The 17,440-nt window shown below is 69.7% G+C and overlaps 8 protein-coding genes and 1 non-coding gene across 9 annotated transcripts; 3 read left to right on the top strand and 6 right to left on the bottom strand.

The window, feature by feature from the left end:
* Positions 1-35: 35 nt before the first annotated feature.
* On the bottom strand, positions 36-306 carry FA09DRAFT_339762 (hypothetical protein; the record flags this gene model as incomplete). Its single annotated transcript, XM_025744246.1, has 3 exons — positions 36-119; positions 172-221; positions 282-306. 3 exons carry the CDS (start codon positions 304-306, stop codon positions 36-38), a joined length of 159 nt encoding a protein of 52 aa, XP_025597104.1.
* Positions 307-488: 182 nt separating this feature from the next.
* Positions 489-1,323, top strand: FA09DRAFT_361560 (D-tyrosyl-tRNA deacylase; the record flags this gene model as incomplete). Its single annotated transcript, XM_025745371.1, has 6 exons — positions 489-558; positions 605-640; positions 690-872; positions 920-1,000; positions 1,047-1,106; positions 1,153-1,323. 6 exons carry the CDS (start codon positions 489-491, stop codon positions 1,185-1,187), a joined length of 465 nt encoding a protein of 154 aa, XP_025597103.1. The 3' UTR covers positions 1,188-1,323.
* On the bottom strand, positions 1,157-3,893 carry FA09DRAFT_330907 (hypothetical protein). The gene is made up of 7 exons (XM_025742792.1): positions 3,376-3,893; positions 3,235-3,318; positions 3,016-3,179; positions 2,074-2,497; positions 1,763-2,021; positions 1,391-1,654; positions 1,157-1,338 (listed from the first exon to the last, which is right to left on the bottom strand). Exons 1-7 carry the CDS (start codon positions 3,706-3,708, stop codon positions 1,196-1,198), a joined length of 1,671 nt encoding a protein of 556 aa, XP_025597102.1. The 5' UTR covers positions 3,709-3,893; the 3' UTR covers positions 1,157-1,195.
* Positions 3,894-6,104: 2,211 nt separating this feature from the next.
* On the bottom strand, positions 6,105-6,201 carry FA09DRAFT_t37. The gene has a single exon. It is a non-coding gene; the product is annotated as a tRNA-Leu (tRNA).
* Positions 6,202-7,484: 1,283 nt separating this feature from the next.
* FA09DRAFT_320337 (P-loop containing nucleoside triphosphate hydrolase protein) lies at positions 7,485-9,986 on the bottom strand. Its single transcript, XM_025740973.1, has 8 exons — positions 9,787-9,986; positions 9,347-9,738; positions 9,145-9,316; positions 9,075-9,091; positions 8,688-9,028; positions 8,616-8,639; positions 8,374-8,571; positions 7,485-8,328 (listed from the first exon to the last, which is right to left on the bottom strand). The coding sequence occupies exons 1-8, from the start codon at positions 9,976-9,978 to the stop codon at positions 7,523-7,525; spliced, it is 2,142 nt and encodes a 713-aa protein (XP_025597101.1). The 5' UTR covers positions 9,979-9,986; the 3' UTR covers positions 7,485-7,522.
* A 66-nt stretch (positions 9,987-10,052) lies between these two features.
* FA09DRAFT_68667 (hypothetical protein) lies at positions 10,053-12,443 on the bottom strand. The gene is made up of 3 exons (XM_025745778.1): positions 12,379-12,443; positions 12,234-12,322; positions 10,053-10,696 (listed from the first exon to the last, which is right to left on the bottom strand). Exons 2-3 carry the CDS (start codon positions 12,267-12,269, stop codon positions 10,154-10,156), a joined length of 579 nt encoding a protein of 192 aa, XP_025597100.1. The 5' UTR covers positions 12,270-12,322; positions 12,379-12,443; the 3' UTR covers positions 10,053-10,153.
* Positions 12,444-13,411: 968 nt separating this feature from the next.
* FA09DRAFT_68644 (hypothetical protein) lies at positions 13,412-14,659 on the top strand. The gene is made up of 2 exons (XM_025745777.1): positions 13,412-14,448; positions 14,499-14,659. Exons 1-2 carry the CDS (start codon positions 13,478-13,480, stop codon positions 14,500-14,502), a joined length of 975 nt encoding a protein of 324 aa, XP_025597099.1. The 5' UTR covers positions 13,412-13,477; the 3' UTR covers positions 14,503-14,659.
* Positions 14,660-14,972: 313 nt separating this feature from the next.
* FA09DRAFT_334731 (hypothetical protein) lies at positions 14,973-15,965 on the bottom strand (the record flags this gene model as incomplete). The annotated part of the gene is made up of 2 exons (XM_025743741.1): positions 14,973-15,455; positions 15,615-15,965. The coding sequence occupies 2 exons, from the start codon at positions 15,963-15,965 to the stop codon at positions 14,973-14,975; spliced, it is 834 nt and encodes a 277-aa protein (XP_025597098.1).
* Positions 15,966-16,546: 581 nt separating this feature from the next.
* Positions 16,547-17,404, top strand: FA09DRAFT_339756 (hypothetical protein; the record flags this gene model as incomplete). Its single annotated transcript, XM_025744245.1, has 3 exons — positions 16,547-16,842; positions 17,182-17,297; positions 17,355-17,404. Coding segments are annotated over 3 exons (462 nt in total), but the record flags the coding sequence as incomplete, so codon positions are not given.
* Positions 17,405-17,440: the final 36 nt, after the last annotated feature.

Here is a 17,440-nt window from a genome sequence, read left to right as displayed (position 1 = left end):
CCCCTCTCCCAGTGTGCCCTGGCTGGCGGCGCGCCTCACTTCTTCTTGGCGCGCAGAGCGTCGGCGGCGGCCTTCTTGATGGCAGCCTCCTCCTTCTGCTTCTTCTGGAAGGCCAGGTCCTGCGAGGGGCGTCAGAGCAGCGCATACATGCAGCCCGCGGCGCAGCCTCACGTCGTCGTCGAGCTCCTTGATCTGCTTCTTGGGCGCCTTCAGCGGCTTGGCTGTGGCAGGCATTCTGGTCAGCGGCAGGTCCCAGCGACGGCGCAGCCGCCGCGACGCACCCTTGCCTCCTTGACGGCCGCTCATGTTGGGTGTGCGGTGGTGTGGTGGTGGTGAGGGGCGAGGGCAGCGGGCGCAGCGGCGCGGCCGCCTCTGCGCTGCGCTGCACGTGCTGCGTGCGGGACTCGGGAGTGCTGCATGCGCGTGCCTCGCTGCACTCGACTGACTCCACCTCGCTGCCTCGCTCCTCACCACCTCAACCCTGCCCGATGCGAGCCGTGCTGCAGCGCGTCAAGAGCGCCGCCGTGCACGTCGATGGCGCGTGTGTCTCCCAGATCGGTGCGTGCCGCCCGCGCCGCGCCTGAGCACGGCTGACGTGCCGCAGGGCCCGGCCTGCTGGTGCTGCTCGGCATCTCGGTCGGTGCGTCGAGCCGCGGGGCCGCCTCGCCGCACCGCTGACCCCACGGCAGACGACACGGCCGCCGAGATCGAGCCGCTGTGCCGCAAGCTGCTGGGCACGCGTCTGTGGGACGAGGGTGAGCGGGCATGGCGCGTGGCGCTGCCGCAGCTCGGCGGCGAGCTGCTGCTCGTCTCGCAGTTTACACTGCATGCGCGGCTGAGCAAGGGCACGAAGCCGGACTTCCACCGCAGCAGTGAGTGGCCACGGCTCCGGTGGATGCGCCTTGGCTCACTCTTACAGTGAACGGCGGACCGGCGCGCGAGCTGTACGACGAGACGCTGGCGCGCCTGCGCGCGATGTACGTGCCCGAGCGCATCAAGGGTGGGTGCTGGCCACGCCTGCCGAGCCGCCGCTGACGCTCGCGCAGAGGGCGCCTTCGGCGCGATGATGGACGTCAGCCTCGTCAACGACGGGCCCGTCACGCTGAGTGAGTGGCGCGCAGGCGCGGCATACACGCGCTCACACACGCGCAGTCATCGACACGGCAGACAAGAAGGCGGCGCAATGATGCATTGTCTACACGCTCATGCTCATCTTGATGCCCGCGTGCGGCTCGTAGCCGTCGACGGCAAAGTCGTCGGGCGTGAAGCCGTCGATGTCGTCGACTGCCCGCGTGAAGCGCAGCGTCGGGAATGCGCGCGGCGTGCGCTCGAGCTGGACTGCAGAGGGTGTCAGACGTGCGCTGCTGCAGCACTTGCCCGGCCACCTCACCCTTGAGCGGCTCGACATGGTCGCGGTACACGTGCGCATCGCCCATGGCCAGCGTGAGGCTGTGCGCCTCGCAGCCCGTGACGTGCGCGATCATGTGCGTGAGCAGCGCGTACGAGGCAATGTTGAACGGCACGCCGAGGCCGAGGTCGCACGAGCGCTGGTACATCTGGCAGCTCAGCTGCGGGCGGGCGTCGAGCGTCGCGGGCTGCGCCACGAAGAACTGGCAGAACATGTGGCACGGCGGCAGCGCCATGACGGGCAGGTCTGCGAGGAAGCGTCAGGGCCAGGCGTGTCACGAGCGCCAGGTGCGGCAGGTGCGGCAGGTGCGGCCGCGGGGCAGTCTGGCCCTGCACTGCATGCCATGCTACTCACCCTTGGGGTTCCACGCGCTGAGGATGATGCGCCGGTCCGTCGGCTCGTGCTTGATCTTGCGCACGACCTCCGCCAGCTGGTCGACGCCCTTGCCCGTGTAGTCGGCGTCGGCGTCGGTGTACTCGGCGCCAAAGTGCCGCCACTGGAAGCCGTACACGGGGCCGAGGTCGCCCTCGCGGCGGTGGCCGAGCCCGCGCGACGCAAGAAACGCCGCCGAGCCGTTGCCGTCCCAGATGTGCACGTTGCGGTCGCTCAGCAGCTGGCGGAGTGTGAGTGCCACAGCATGCCGGCGCCACTGCCGGGCGACTCACCTTGGCGTCCGTCTTGCCGGCGACGAACCACAGCAGCTCCTCGAGCACGCCGCGCAGGAAGACGCGCTTCGTCGTCAGCAGCGGCAGCGTGCCGCCGGCGAGGCTGAACGTGAGGCCGGGCTGCGGCGCGAAGAGCGCCAGCGTGCCGGTGCCCGTGCGGTCGGGCCGTGTCTCGCCGGAGGCGATGACGCGGCGCACGAGGGCGAGGTACTGCAGCTCTTCGTGCTGCGCCACGACCTGTGCGACTTTCTGCGGCGCGTCCACCGGCTGCGGACGCGGGCCGGTCTTGCTCGAGAACATGCCTGCGAGTGTCGGCTCGGTGAACGAGCGGTGTGCGTACGAGAGCACGGCGACGCCGCCGGCGTCCATCTCGAAGAGGCGGCCGTTGGTCAGCGGCAGGCCGAGCCAGCGCGCGATGAAGCAGCTGAATAGTGTGTCAGCGGCGTGCCAATTGCGGACACACGCGCGTGGTACACGACATGCATACGCGACGTCGAGCGCGACACTCGGCAAGGCGCAGAGCGGCCTCTTGACGAGCGCCGGGCCTGGCGGCATGCCGTGACAGCACGGTGCGGACGTGGCAGGCCACTGCGAGGTCTGCCTCACTCGGCCAGGCGTATGGCCGTGCGAGCAATCGCTCCCTCGAAGTCGCCGGCACCTTGCTGGCCAGGCCGAGCCGCACCGCATCGCTGCGCCAGACCTCGCGACTCGCACCGCACTGCCGACTGGCTCTGCGACACCCAGGCCAGCAGTCACGGCGACGTCGTACGGCTAGCGCCGCACCGCACTGCCTGTCGCACTAAGGGCGGCCGCCGTGCTTGCGCTCGCTGCCACGTCGCCACGGCCCGCTGCCGCTCGCCTCGCCCAGCTCGCAACGCCACACTGCACTGCATCGCCTGTCCCTCTTCGCACCACACCGCACCTCGCACGGCTCCCACTCACCGGTTGTAGTGCCCGTGCGCAACCACGACGATGTCGCCGCCTCGCCGCACGACCTCGTCGTCGTGCGTCGTCTCGGGATGCCCCTCAATCACGGCCTGCTGCAGCGCACGGATGCGTGCAATGACGCCGTCGACGCGCGCCGTCATGTGCTCCGCCGACTCGCCCTGTGCAAAGACGGGCTCAGCGTTGCAGCTGTGGCAGCATCACACATGCACGCACCGGCAGGTCCGCGTCCGTCGGGTGGTCCGGCGTGCCGTCGACCCAGATGTCCCAGCCAGGGTGCTTGGCGCGGATCTCGTGTGTCTGCCGCGCGAGAGCTCAGCACAGAGGCGTGCTGTGCAGGCCATGCTCGCCACTCACGAGCAGCCCCTCGTACGCGCCATAGTCCCACTCGCGGCACTCCTGCAGCACCTCCATCGGCACGACCTGCGCGCGCTCGTCGGCACTCAGGTGCTCGAGCATGATGCCGAGCGTCGCCTGGCTGCGCCGCCGCGGGCTGACGAAGATGTGCGACACGCGGCGGGCGTCGAGGAAGTTGCCGGCGCCCACGAACGTCGGCGCCAGCGCCCGCATCTGCGCCTCGCCGCGCGCCGTCAGCGCCAGCTCGGTGCGCCCCGTGTGCTGCCCCGACAGCGACCACGCCGTCTCGCCGTGGCGCGCGAGGATCACGCGCGGCATGGGTGGCGGCGCCATCGTGCAGCGTCAGGTGTGGAGCAGAAGGAGAGGTGCGGCAGAGCAGGCCGACTGCGAGCGCTGTGCGGCGACGAAGTGGACTGAGGGCCAGCGAGGCGAAGAGGTGTGCAGATAATGCAGAGTCGTGAGCGACGAGGAGAGGTGTCGGCGGGCTGGAGCTGAGGCAGGCTGGCGAGAATGTGGACGGAGGGAGCGAGGCAAGAAGGTCGAGAGACGCGCGGCGCTCCTCCGCTCGCTCAGGGCACCGGCGCGCGTCGCGAAGCGTGGGAACGTGGAGCGCCGCGTGAGCAGCGGCCGCCGCCGACGGCGAAGACGAGCGCAGTCATCACCAGGTGCAGCGTCGGCAGGCGCACGGCCTGTCTCCTTCAGTGCTGAGACCTGACGTGCTGCAGGTCGCAGCGAGGGAGAAGAGAGCGCAGGCGGCACGCGCCTCGTGCAAATGCGCGAAGGCGTAGGCACGGTGCGCGTCAAACAAAAGGTGCGACGAGCGGCGGGCGGTGAGAAGCGAGGCTCAAGCTTCGTCCAGTCGATGGCGAACGGCTCGCGAAGTCTGCTTGAGGCACTCAGTGCTCGCTAGATCGTATGTAGAGCTCATAGAAGAATTATGACTGCAAAAGCAAGAGCATTAAGCAAGATGCAAGGGCAGCGCAAGCGAGGAGACGCCAATTGGAAGGCGCGCCACGCGCAGCTTCGCGAGCGCGAGCGCGGCGCAGGGGGTGTCTTCGGGCCATGTGTTGTCAGAGGGGAGAAGGCTGTGCACGCAGGCACAGAGCATGTACACAATGACCTCAATCTGCTGAGGAGAATGGCGGGTGCAGCAGCAAAAAGGTGCCTGCTCGACCGGAAGGAGGCAAAAAGAACTGACGACTGTGGGACTCGAACCCACGCCCCGAAGGACCGCCGGGTGATTGCTCAACCTGAAGACGGCGGATTAAGCCACTTTCCTAAGTCGCCTGTCTTGTTGGAGAGCAGAATCTGAGAAGCATCCATGAACCTCAGGCACGGATCATGGTCTGTCTGGGCCTGACGCACTGAAGCATGGGGAATTTAGGTGGGCAGTGGCATTGACCTGACAGCTTCTTGAGCATGTGCAGGCAGCTATGGTGCTTGATAAGCTTGAAGCAGGCTGCCAACCAGGCAGAGTGCAGTGGTCTTGCTGTAGGTCTGGGCCTGCAGGTAGAAGATGCCTGACACATGCGTCAAGGAGCAAGGCAGGGCTGGAAGAGCACTGTCTTCCTCAAGGGAAGGCTGCACTGCAGGAAGATACGTTTGCAGTTGTTGACCTGGTGCTGCAGCTTGTTGTTGTTGCTGACAGCACTGCTGATGGCCTTGATGGCCCTCTGCAGCGCACTGCACATCTGCTTGCGCTTGTTGCACATAGAGGTCAGATTGTTCTGCAGCTGCGCTTGCTCAAGGTGCAGCGGCTCATGCTTGCAGGCAGAGTAGCTGGCAGCCTGGCTGGCGCATTGCAGAGCTAGAGAAGGATGCAAGGCCTGGGCCCCTTGTTGAGGAGACCATTGCCAATGGCATGGCCTGCATCCAAGCCACTGAGTGTCCACAGCATGCTGGTGCATCACAAGCCTCTTGGTTCTTTCTCTGCGCAGATGAAGGCACATGTCTGGCATTAGCCTTTGCGCTTCAAGCGCAAATCTGAACCCTTGTCTAATCACAAAGCCATCTGGAGAACATGAGGAGGAAGGAGATGCTTGCTGTCTTCCAGAGCTGGTGTTGGCTTACTACTTAGCAGGTACATTGCAGAGCTCCTCCTTCTGCAGCCGCCATGACGTCAGTCTCACCAAACCAACAGAAGAGGGTTAGGAGATGCTCTTTGCCATCCACAGCCTACAAAGTTGTTTTCAGCTTCTTTTGCAGCTGTTCAGCCATGGCTGCAGAACTCATCTGTACCAGGCCTGTGCCTGTGCTTCTCACACTGTAAGCCAAAGTCTTAGCAATGCAATACTGACCTGCTGCCTCTGCAGGAGCTGGGCAGCTGCTGACACCCCTATTGCTCACATCTGTCAACAAATACATCACAATTTTGCTGCCTGCTGCACACTGTTTTGTCCCCACAAGGTGAGAGGTCTTCTCTTTCTCTTGACAGCAGCACAGTGAAAGAGGTGTACAGCAAAGAAGTAGCCTGATGTAAGACACAAGGCCACATTGGCGCCAGGCTTGTCTTCTTGATCAGCTGCTGAGGGGGCAGGCTGAGGCTTTTGGACACACCACTGCAATTGTGCATGATACAGCTGGGCTCCGCAGGCCAGAGCTGGCTGCAGTGAGGCAGAAGAGTGCCAAGCTTAAGCTGCTGGCCAGCGGCAAAGCTGGGCGCGGCGCAGGAGCGAGCTGTGGGCCCTTTTCGCGCAAAAAGGAGCTCACCGGCGCGGAGCAAAAAGATTTGACGACAGTGGGACTCGAACCCACGCCCCGAAGGACTGCGGATGTCTTTGGACAAGAAACCTTAACACAGCGCCGTAACCACTTGGCTATGTCGCCTTATTTGATGGAAGAGCTGCAGTGGGTTGCGCACACAAGGACAGAACATGTGACTGCCGCCCAGGCAGGTCACACAGCCAACTGCCAGGTCTGACACAGCTCACATTGCACCTGCAGGGCATGGCGCTGACCAGCATACTTGTGCACTTTAGACGGCCAGCAGACTGGCTTGCCGCACGGCCTGATATGTGCAGCAGCTGGCCTGCATGCTTGCACACTTGTCAAGCTCTCCTCATGGCTGCATGCAGCACCAGCTCTGCTTGGCCAGGCGTCTGGCCAGGCATCTGTGCCAGCGCCAGGTTTGTGCACCAGGTTGGGTCAAGGAAGTGGCTGTGTGCTGGCTACAGGACTGCTACACAGTTTCTGTGGTATGCATACTGGATTGTCAGGTGCAAGCGCCAGCACTGACACCCCTTGACCTGCAGCACTTGTGCTGCGCAAGTTGGCAGAGAGGGTGCTGGGCACCTTGCTGTGCCTCAATTGCATGATCTCCCTGTCAACGCAGAGCATAATGGCTGCCCTTGTCAGCATGCCCAATGCGCTGAGTACTAATGCCCTTTGGGCTGCCTCAGAGCTGCATGAGTCTCCAGGCATGCAGCAGAAGCCAGTCTGCCATCTGATGCCTAGCCTTGAGGGCTTTGTGGCTGCAACACCATCAATGTGTACAGCTCAATTCTGCTGCATGCGCCAGAGTGGAATCTTGGGTGCTGCTGGACCAACAACCCTGCACAGCCATCATAGAAGTACTGCAACATGTTTGTCATTCTAGAAGAGGTGCCAGATCTGCCAGCAAAGCGTGTTGTAGGCAGAGCTGTAGTTTGGTTGACCATGCTGTCAAACTAATCAGGACGTGCTCTGCTGTTGGGCTTGAGCTGCAGGTCTTGAGCTCAATCAGAGGACTGTCAATGACCAATAGGACCAGGTCAAGGCCCTCTTCCCAGCAAAGGAAGGCCTCAATAGCCTCAGCAATGGATTTCTCCATGCTGACGAGCTTGTCAAGCTCTGGCTGTAGGCAGGCAATGTGCATGGTTATGTTCTAAGCATCAAGTAGCGCCTGGATCCCATTGCAGTCAGATATAGATGCAATGGTTCAAGGGGCGCTGACACCTCTGCAGTGAGGGGCCGCAGCTATGGCATGTCCAGCCTTGGCAAGGCCAAAGCAGATCCTCAACTGCAACACTGACAAAGAAGCAGTGCAAGCGTCCCTGCCAGCCCCACCGGCGCCGGCGCCCAACAGCCACGCACTGCGCGTGCTTGCCACGTCTCAAACCCCTGATCTGTACGCCTTCTGCCGTTGCAAGGGTATAATATCATTGTCGCCTCACCGGCTCAGCGGCCCGACAGACACCGTCTCGCGGGCCCTGCGCTCGTGCTCCTTGCGCTGCGCGCGCACCTCGCGGTTGTGCGCGCTCGCCTCGCGCTCCCAGCGCGACTTGGCGCCGCAGCGCAGGCGCGTGAGGACCGTGGCGGCCTGGCCCTTGGTGAGCGCCGGCAGCGGCGGCGTGTGCTCGGCGCCGGCGGCGCGCATCTTGTCGAGGCCGAGGCGGCGCTCGACGAGCGCGCGCTGCGACTCGCTCGCGGGGCGTGCGCGCCAGGGGGCGTTGCGCGCAAGCATGCTGATGCCGCCGAGGCCGCGGCCGGCGAGCGAGGTGGCAAACGTGTCGCAGCCGCGCAGCGCCGCCTCGAGCGAGTCGACGTGCAGCAGCAGGCGCGGGCGCCGGTAGGGCGCGACCTTGCGCACGCTGCCGCGCCGGGTGAAGGGATTGAGCGCGGCGGCCTGCTCGGCGTCGTTTCTCGCAAAGTAGTTGCCGAGCCAGCCGTCTGCGGGCCCGCCCTTGGCGCGCGCATCCGTCTCGGCGTGCGGGCTGTCGCGCTCGATGCGCACGTAGCCGTTGCTCGGCGGCAGCTCGAGCACGTAGATGTCGTCGCCGCAGTCGACCCAGGCGTTGGGCGTCATGCGCTCGAGCACGCCGCGTGTGCGCTGCAGCATGGCGCGCTGCAGCTCGGCGGGGCCCCACTCTTCGTACGTGATCGCGCTCGGGTCCGGCACCTCGCCGGTCATGTCGGGGGGCGGTAGGCTGTCCGAGTCTGAGCTGGACCGCTGCTGCATCTCGTCGAGCGTCGCGTCTGGGGGTTGTGAGCGGAATTCGGCGGAGGGCACGCGGCGCTCACCGTCGATGCTCTCGGGATCGAGGCCGAACAGCGTCGGCGTGCAGACCACGCCGCGCTCAGAGTTCCCGACGAGGTCGAGCACGATGCAGTCCGTCTTGCCCGTCGCGGGGCTGAGGCGCATGCCGCGGCCGATCATCTGCGAGAAGAGGTTGCGCGAGCGCGTCGGGCGGGCCAGCAGCACGCAGTCGATCGCAGGCACTGCGGGGGTCAGTAGGTGCCATGCCATGCGGCGCCATGCTCACCGTCGGCGCCCTCGGTTAGAATCGCTGCAGGCGAAGTCAGCAATGATCACGCTGCTGCTGCACTCGGCTCACCGCAGTTGACGAGCACGGGAAAGACGCCCGCGCGAAAGTCTTCCAGCAGGCTGCGGCGCTCGCGCATCGCCGTGCCGCCGTGCAGGAAGCGCGCGTCGATGCCTGCCCCACGAAACTCGGCCGTGAGCGCCTCGACGTGCGCGATGTTGACGCAAAAGACAATCGTCGAGCGGCGCGCCGCGGCGCGGTCGAGCCAGCTGCGCACGATGAGGCGGTTCACCGCCGGCGTGTTGACGACGTTGGCGAGCGACGTGGGCGTAAAGTCGCCCGACGCCGTCGAGAGGCGCACGGCGCTGAGGTCGATCGTCGCGCGCACCGCCGTGAAGCGCACCGGACAGAGCCTGTGCGGAAGTCAGAGAGGGGTGCTTGGGGCTTGAGGCGACGCACCACTCTTCGGCGATCATCTGCGGACGTGTCAGCCCACGTCGCCACGCTCGGCGCGCCACGCGCAGCGCACCTCGAGAAAGTCCTTGTGAAAGACGATGCGGTCAAAGACGGTGCCCAGCGCGAGCCCGTCGTGCCGCGCAAACGTCGCCGAGAAGCCGATGATCGGCACGGGCCGCGCTGCCGCAGGTGGCCCCTCCCTTGCTGGCCCCTCCCTTGCTGGCCCCTCCCGTGCTGGCCCCTCCCTTGCTGGCCCCTCCCTTGCTGGCCCCTCCCGTGCTGACCCCTCCCTTGCTTCTTCAGGCGGCCCTTCTGCGACGGCCGGGTCAAAGTGCGCCAGCACGGAGCGGTACGCGGGCGCGGCGGCGTGGTGCGCCTCGTCGACGATGACGCCCTTGAAGCCGGCGGGGTCGAACTTGTCGAGGCGCGCCGGCGAGCGGTGCAGCGTCTGGTACGTCGCGACGGTGACGTCGGCGGCGCCGCTGGCGCGGAACCTGGCGCCCTGCTCGAGCTCGACGAGCAGCTCGGGGTGCGCCGCCGCCACGACGCGCGCCGTCTGCAGCGCCAGCTCGATCGACGAGACGAGGATGAGCACGCGCGAGCCGGCGCCGCCGTATGCGTTGGGCAGCGGCGGCAGGCGCGCCAGGAGCGACGTGAACATCGTCGTCTGCGAGGGTCAGCGGCGGCAGACGGCGTGTGCGTGGCGGCGGCGCACCTTGCCGCTGCCCGTCGGCGAGCTGACGCCGATGCGCGACACGCCGGCGGCGAGGCTGAGCAGGCACTCCTCGACGCACTCCTCCTGGTACGGCCGCAGCGTGGGTGCGCTGCTGAGCTGGCGGAGGCGTAGCGCGGCGAGGCGCGGCGCGCATGGTGTGAGCCTTGCCACGGCTCTGCGGGCCCACGACATGCGGCGCGCGGGGATGTGGAGCGGAGCGAAGAAGCGCCGCTCAAGGGCGCGCGACGTTGTGCCCGCCGCGCGGCGCGCTCGCATGGGAATCCATCCGCCTTGTCCTCGAGGCCCAGCACACGTACGGCGTCACACGCTACCATTGGACAGTCGGGGTATCATTGCACCAGCACGATCACTCCGCGGGCGCCCGCTCGGTGCCCGCCGGCATCGGACACAGCGCCACGCCGCGCTCGTCCCACGCGCTCACGAGCACCACCTGCGCACGCTGCACATCCACGGCCACGCCCGTGACGACGCTGGGCTGCCACGCGTCGGCGCTCTCGTCACCCGCCGCCCACGCCGGGCGCACAAACGTCTCCTTGGGCAGCCACAGGCCGCGGCGGCGCAGCTCGCCGAGGCGCGCCAGCTGCCACGGGTGCAGCACGGCGCCGGCGACGCGGTGCACATGCGTCACCTGGCTCACGCGCCCGCGCGGGCGCGGCGGCGGCGCGCCCTCGCCGTGCGCCAGCCAGGCGGCCCAGTCGGCCAGCACGGCGCCCGCGTCGAGGCTCTCGGCGAGCCAGAGGCGCCCGTACGCATCGCTCGCCAGCGCGCTCGGCACGCGCGCGAGCGGCTGCGCGTGCAGCGAGACGTACGCCGGCGTGTAGCTGCGCACGCGCGAGGCCACGCCGTACGGGTCGCGCGTCTCGGCGATGCCGGCGCGGATGCCGCGGACCTGTGGGCGAGGGTGAGCACGGTGCGGCGATGGTAGCGGAGAAGTGCAGCAATGGAGGGTGCCGAGAGGTGCAGCAATGGCAGCGGTGCAGCGCCTCGCAGCGCTCGCAGCTCTCGCAGCACGCGCAGCTCTCGCAGCCCTCGGGGCCTCGCCCCACGCCGCGCTCAGGTTTTCTCTGGAGGTCAGCAGCGGGTGCCCGACGGCGGTGTGTGTGCCGCAGGCTCCCTGCAGAATTGGCTTAGACGCTATGGTCTCTCATCCCGGCGGCGTGTGGGGGGGGGGGGGGCGCTGCGACGAGCGCACTGCCGCAGGAGGGCGGCATGCTCTGCACTTCGAAGGCACGCACTGCGCATGCCCACTCACCCAGTGCTCCTCCCACTCGCGCACCTCGGCATGCGCCACCGCGGCGTGCGCCACGAACAGCACCGGCGTCGTCGAGTTGCGCGCCGCCACGGCGCCGCCGCCGTGCCACGCGGCCAGCAGCGGCGCGCTCCACGAGGCCTCGGCGCCGGGCGCGACGACGACGCTGCGGTTGGCGCGCGCAATGTGCATGTGCACGTCGGCGTAGTGCGCGGGCCGTAGCATGCGCCGCGCATGCTGCGCCACCGAGGCGGGCGGGCGCAGCGGCAGCGCGGCAGGCGCGAGGTAGAGAAAGGAAGGCAGGCGCAGCACGCCGGCCGCGCCCGAGACCGGCGGCGACCACTGCGACGGCTCGGCGACGATGCGCGCCGCGCGCGTGGCGATGTGCGAGTGGAAGTGCGCGGCGGCGCCGCCGGCGCGGTGCACCCACACGCTCACGCCCGAGGGCGAGGCGACGAGCAGCAGCGTCGTGTCGGCGTCGTCGTGCGCGCGCGTGAGGGCAAACGACGTGGCGGCAGAGGGCGCCGGCGCGCCGGCAAAGACGAGCTGCTGCGGCGGCGCCGGGGACTGCAGACGCATCAGCGATGGAGCGCAACTCACCCCCCCCCCCCCCCCCCCCCCCCCCCCCCCCCCCCCCCCCCCCCCCCCCCCCCCACAGCTCGCGGCCGCGGCACAGCAGAAACGCCGCGTCGCCGGCGGGCGCCAGGTGCGCCTCGGCACAGCGCTGCGGCGCCGCCTCGATGCGGCACGCCGCGTGCGGTGCGGCGCCTTGGCGCGCGGCCGGGCGGGCGTGGAGCGCCTGCGAGGCCGCGTCTGGCGGGGGGGCAGCGTGAGGAGCGCGCCTGGATGGATGGCTGGCAGGCGACTACGCACACGGCCGCAGCAGCAGCACGGCGAGCAGCGCCGCGCTGAGACTGCTGATCGCCAGCGGCACGAGCATGCCGGGGGGAAGGGGGTGGTGGTGCAAAGAGAAGCGGCGGCGGCGATGCGCGCAAGACCCTGGGCCCCTCGCACCCGCACCGCACGGTACTCAGACTGGCGCACGCACCCGCACCGCACGGCACTCAGACTGGCGCCCACACCACGCTGGCTCCCGCAGCACGACACTGAGACTAGCACCCACACCACGCTGGCCGCCGCACCGCACGGGCACGCACACACTGCACCTCACACTCACCCCTCCAGCACGGTCGCGCATCGCATCGATTGCCATCACGGCAGACTGGCATGTCGGCAGAGCTCAATGGCGCCCGCGCGCTGGCAGCACTGGGCGCGCGGGGCTAAATCCTGTCTGCAAGTAGGAGCGTCGCTGTGCCTCTCACCTTCATCACGCTCGTCCACGCAGGCGGCCGTGCGGCCGGGACGGGTGGCAAATAACGGAGAGGACGTGGAGGCGAAGGAAGCGGGCGCGGCGCGGCGCCGGCGGCGAAGAGCGCGGCGCGAGGCAGACGCCGCAGCAGAGCGACCGCCGCGGCGCGCAGCCGAGGCTCGGACAAAGCCGCGGCACACCAACACGCCGCGCCGCCGTCGCAGCGGCAGTAGCCCCTGTGCTGCGCGGGCGCCGCGCTGCCATGGCACATGCCGCTGGACGCTGTCTGCACCCGCAGCTGCCGCCTTCGCAGTGCAGGCGTGCTCCACCCTACGGCCAGCAGCTCGGCGACGCGGGGGGGGGGGGGCGGCGTGTGTGCGCGCGGCGGCGTCGCAGGTCGCGCGACTGCGGCGCGTGATGAGGCGCGCGCCAGCCACCGTCGGCGCTGCGTGTGGCTTGCCTTCTCTCCACGTCCTCTCCACCGCCTCCTCATCGCTGCCTCGCTGTGCTCACGTCGTCCGCTCGCCCTCACACTCTCTCCTCTTCTGCTCCGTCTGGCCGCTGCGCCCCTTGTCCTCGGCCGCCTCGCGTGTCCTTGCTGTGCCCGTGCGCGCGGCGTGGCGCAGCGCCCTCCCATCGCCGGCGCTCTTGGCGCTCGCGTGCGCGCTCCCGGCTTGCACATCCGCCACACAAGCGCTGCCATCGCACCCCCACACCCGCAGCGCCGCCTCTGCCGCCAGCTCGCCTGCACTCCGCCTTGCCCCTGGGCGCGCTGCCCCCGCCCCGGCCCACCATGCGCTGCCGCCCGCCGCGGCGCCCTCTGCGGCGCGCGCTGCTGCTCCTCGGCGCCGCCGCCGCCGCCGCCAGCACGGCACACGCCCTCGCCGTCGAGTGGCCCGAGCGCCTCGAGCAGTGCCAGACGGCGCTGCTGCGCATCGCAGACGTCGGCGCCGCCGCCGCCGCCGTCGAGGTGGGCGTGCGCCGCGGACGTGAGTGAAAGAGGGGGGGGGGGGGGGGGGGGCCAAGTGGCGGTGAGGCGTGGAAGTTGGGGGGGGGGAGGGGGTCAGCACGCTGTGTCGCTCGCCGCGGACGGGAGCCTGAATGGACGTCAGATGCAGGGATGCTGCGTGCTGCTGCGCTGCATCTGCGTGCGGCCTGCACGCCGCTGCAGCTGCGGCTCGGCCAGCTTGCGCTGTCTCGCGGCTGCGGGTGCACGGCAGCGCAGATGGCGCAGCGCTGCATGGGCAGCCTGCATGCAGACGACGCGGCCCCCGAGCCGATGGCCCCGGCGGGTGCATCGACGTCGTCTGTGTCGCCTCGCTGCCACGCAGACGCGGAAGCACGACACGTGCCTCTTGGCGACGCAGATGATGGAGGGCTTGGCTCGCAGCGTGGACGCTCACGTCGCTGCCTGCCCCACGGGACCTCGCACGTTGACGCCTTCTCTCCCCCCCCCCCTCTCCGCTTTTCACCCTTCATCTTCTAGCACGCCTCGACCGCTCCTTCATCCTCGAGCAGCTGCCCGCATCGGCCGACGTGTGGAACTGGACGGCCGTCGACGTCGCTGCCGGCACCGCCGTGCTGCTGCACGTGGCCGAGCTGTCGGGCGCGAACCTGACGCTCGCGGCGACGCTGGCGCACTACGTCGTGCAGCTGCCGGCCGACGGGCGCAACGACACGTCGTGCCTGCGCACGGCACGCAGCGCCGGCGGCGGCGCCACGCGGCAGCGCAAGACGGAGGTGACGCTCATCGGCGGCATCCTCGGCGGCATCCTCGCGCTGCTGCTGCTCCTCATCCTCGGCATGTGCTGGCGTCGCCGGCGCGAGGCGCGCCTGCATCCGCCGCAGCCGCACGACGCCAGCGCCGCCCTCGTCGCCAACGGCGCGCCGCCCGGCGGCGCCGGCGCCGCCGGCTGGGGCTACATGTCGGCCGTCGTGCCGGGTCTCGAGGCCTCGGCGGCACAGACGCCGCCGCGACGCGTACGCGGCTGGCGCACGCGCCGGCACGAGGAGCCGCACGAGATGGAGCTGCCGAGCTACGGGCGCAGCCAGTGGGAGAAGAGCCGCCTGCCGCAGTACCCGGGTGCGTGCCAGCGGCCGCCGTGCGCAACGCTTCGCTCACCCCTCCTCCAGCTGAGCCGCAGTCGCCGGCGCACTTTGCCGGCGAGAGCACGACGGACCTGCTGCCGGCGCTGCCGCGCCAGCCCGGCGCGCCGCCGCACGGCGCGAGCGCGTACGGCGTCTTTGACCGCACCTCGTCGCCGCCGCCGCTCGACGGCGCCGCCGACGCCGCCTCGTCGGCGCTGCCGCGCGCGGGCAGCAGCGACGTGCACCGCCGCAGCCGCAGCGGCGCGTTTGCCGGCGACCTCGGCAGCCCGGCGTACCGCCTCGACGGCGCCGCGCCGGCCGAGCGCGGCCCCCGGCCCGCACCGACGGCGCAGGCGCCGTGGGACGACTGGTCCGCCCCGCAGCCGTCGCCCGGCGCCCGGCGTGCCGACGGCTCCCGTCCGTTCTGACACGCATGCCTCCATTGCCTCCGCTGCCTCCCACTGCACTGCTCCGCACCCGCACGTCACGCCCCGCCCATGTTGTAATTGTGACTTCCTCCTACGCCTTGGTGAAGATGCCGACGGCGTGCGGCACCACATCGCCGTCGTCCTCGCTGGCGGGGCGCAGCAGCTCGACGTGCTTCCAGCCGCCGAGCTGCGCGAGCCACACGCCCGAGTCGCGGTCGAGGCAGCAGCCGGCGGCGACGAAGCGCCAGAGCGGGTAGGTCCAGGCGCGCTGCACGGCACGCGTGAGGCGCGAGGCGCTGCCGACGTGCTCGAAGAGCAGCAGGCGCCCGCCGGGCGCCAGCAGCGACTGCAGGTACGCCAGGTGCGCGTGCGGCTCGGGAATGGAGCACAGCACCTGCACCAGCACGACGGTGTCGAAGCGCGCGGCGCGCACGCCCGCCTGCGCCAGCGCGCGCCGCTCGTGCACGCCGTGCGGCACGAGCGTGGCCACGGCGCCGAGGCCGTGCGCGGCAATGGCGCTGCGCAGCGGCGCGTGCAGCTCGGCAAAGGGCTCGAGGAGCACGAGCGACGTGACCTGTCAAGGGCGAGTCAGCGGCGCGGCAGGTGCTGGTGCCGCAGCACTGCAGACGTGCGGCAGATGCACTCGTGCGCTCGCCGCAGTCTTGCCCCTCCATGCCGCACTGGCCCACCACTGCAGTGGCCCATCTCTCTGGCCCTCTGCGCACCGACGCACCTCGCTGCGGCGGTAGTACTTGAGCGTCATGCCCGAGCCGGCGCCGACCTCGAGCACGCTGCCGTGGGCATGGGCGACGAGGTCGCGCTTCACGGGCGCCCACGTCTCGTCGCTCGCGGCGAGCAGCACGGGCATGGCGCGCGCCAGCAGCGCGTCGCGCCACGCCGCCGGGCGCAGCAGCTGCGCCGGCGCGCCTGCCAGCGCCGCACGCAGCTGCGTGGCGAGGGCGGCGAGGGCGCCGTGCCAGAGGAGCAGGCCGACGAGCAGCAGCGGCTGCGCGGCCTTGAGCAGGCGCGCGGCGGCGCCGGCGCACGGCGCAAAGGGCTCGGCGGTGAGGAGCGGCGAGAGCATGTGGTGGTGCAGAGGCGAGAGTGGTGGTGGTGGTGGTGGTGGTGGTGGTGGTGGTGGTGGTGGTGGTGGTGGTGGTGGTGAGGGGTAGTGCAGCGCGCAGCGTGGTGGTGGTGAGTCGGGAGCAGCGTGCAGCGCGCCGGCGCCTCCTTGTCGCCCGGCGCGCTTCTCACCTTGCCGCGCCGCACACGACACGCAGCCTCGCGCCTCTTGTTGCTCGGCCGCCCCACACGGCGCCGCACAGGGCCCGCGCGCACACGCCCAGGCTGCACGCATGTTGCCGACGAGCCAAGGCCCAGGCCTGGAGCATGCTGTCTCTGCACTGGCTGCCGTCAGCGTGGAGAAGCAAAGGACGAGTGCGAGTCGAGTGCATTGCGCTTTGCTGCGGCGGCGCACAGGCCAGGCGCGCCTGAAGGACGCCGCGCGCGCGCAGCCGCCAGCGCGGGTGACTGCTGGGCACACCTCGCTCGCGCGCCTCTCCTCCGCTCCGCCATCTCCTCTCCGCGCCGCCGGCCCGCGTCGCACCCATCCACACTGCGCCAGTGTCGCCCCTTCTCGGCTTACACACCCCACCAGCGCCGGCCATGGCCGCTCCGCCCGCGCCCGCCGCCGCGCCCGCGCCCCTCGTGCTGCACTCGCTCGACGAGGCCTTTGCGCTGGCCGAGGCCGTCGCCGCCGGCAGCACAGGCACCGGTGCCGGCCACGCCGCGCCGCCGCCGCAGCTGGCGCAGCTGGCCGACGCGCTGGAGCGCCTGCAGCGCCGCGAGCGCGAGCGCGACGGCGCCGGCACCGTGCTGCTCGCCGCCGCCGCCGGCGCGCACGAGCCGCTGGCGTTCGTCGAGTGGCGCGCGCCCGCCGCCCTTGTCGGCCTGCATGTGCTGTGAGTGGCGTGCGGGTGCGGGGTGCATGCGGGGCGCAGAGCAGCAGCGGCGGGCATGTGGCGCAGCAGGGCGCGGGCAGCCAGAGGCGCCAGCGTCACCGCGGCAGCACAGCGAGTCGCGTGCCTGCGTCACATGCAAGTCCTGGGGCGTCGTCGGTGCCTTCGTCACAGCGCCTGCAGTGCGGTCGTCGGCGCTTGCTGCCGTCCATGCTCGACGTCGGTGCCTCGGCGATGCATGCGCCGCGCTCGACGCCGCTGCGGGGCGCATGCTCACCGTCGTGCGGTCGCGCGCTGCTCGTCACGCCAGGCCGCAAGCACGCCGCTCACCCCCCACCGCAGCATCGCACGCATCATCGCGCGCCCGGCGCCGGCGGAGCGTGCGGCGCTGGTGCCGTTCATCGACGCGCTGCTGCGCCTCGGCGACGGCAACGTGCTGCGCCAAGCCGCCGCGCGCGGTGAGCCCGCGCCCGCACCGGCGCAGCCCGAGCACGCCTGACGTTCCCCCTGTGCAGTCGACCAGTTCGCGCACCTGCTGCACGCCGTCGCCGAGAGCCTGCAGGACGTAAGTCGCCGCCCGGGCGCCTTGTACGTCCCCCCC

This window comes from Tilletiopsis washingtonensis (genome assembly GCF_003144115.1).
Source record: "Tilletiopsis washingtonensis strain MCA 4186 unplaced genomic scaffold FA09scaffold_15, whole genome shotgun sequence".
Classification (NCBI taxonomy): domain Eukaryota; kingdom Fungi; phylum Basidiomycota; class Exobasidiomycetes; order Entylomatales; genus Tilletiopsis; species Tilletiopsis washingtonensis.
The sequence above is the reverse complement of the archived record's forward strand: the minus strand, read 5'-3'. Positions and strand labels throughout refer to the sequence as shown.

Coding starts and splice junctions, on each gene's coding strand:
- FA09DRAFT_330907 (XM_025742792.1), bottom strand. CDS start 3,708: ATGGCGCCGCCACCCATGCCGCGCGTGATCCTCGCGCGCCACGGCGAG. Junction 3,180..3,234: donor CGACGGACGCGGACCTGCCG/GTGCGTGCATGT, acceptor GTCTTTGCACAG/GGCGAGTCGGCGGAGCACAT. Junction 1,655..1,762: donor CAGCGCGTGGAACCCCAAGG/GTGAGTAGCATG, acceptor GCTTCCTCGCAG/ACCTGCCCGTCATGGCGCTG.
- FA09DRAFT_320337 (XM_025740973.1), bottom strand. CDS start 9,978: ATGTCGTGGGCCCGCAGAGCCGTGGCAAGGCTCACACCATGCGCGCCG. Junction 9,739..9,786: donor CGCCGACGGGCAGCGGCAAG/GTGCGCCGCCGC, acceptor TGACCCTCGCAG/ACGACGATGTTCACGTCGCT. Junction 9,317..9,346: donor GCAAGGGAGGGGTCAGCACG/GGAGGGGCCAGC, acceptor GGGGCCAGCAAG/GGAGGGGCCAGCACGGGAGG.
- FA09DRAFT_68667 (XM_025745778.1), bottom strand. CDS start 12,269: ATGGCAATCGATGCGATGCGCGACCGTGCTGGAGGG. Junction 10,697..12,233: donor TGCGCGACCGTGCTGGAGGG/GTGAGTGTGAGG, acceptor CCTCGCCCACAG/GTCCGCGGCATCCGCGCCGG.
- FA09DRAFT_68644 (XM_025745777.1), top strand. CDS start 13,478: ATGCAGGGATGCTGCGTGCTGCTGCGCTGCATCTGCGTGCGGCCTGCA.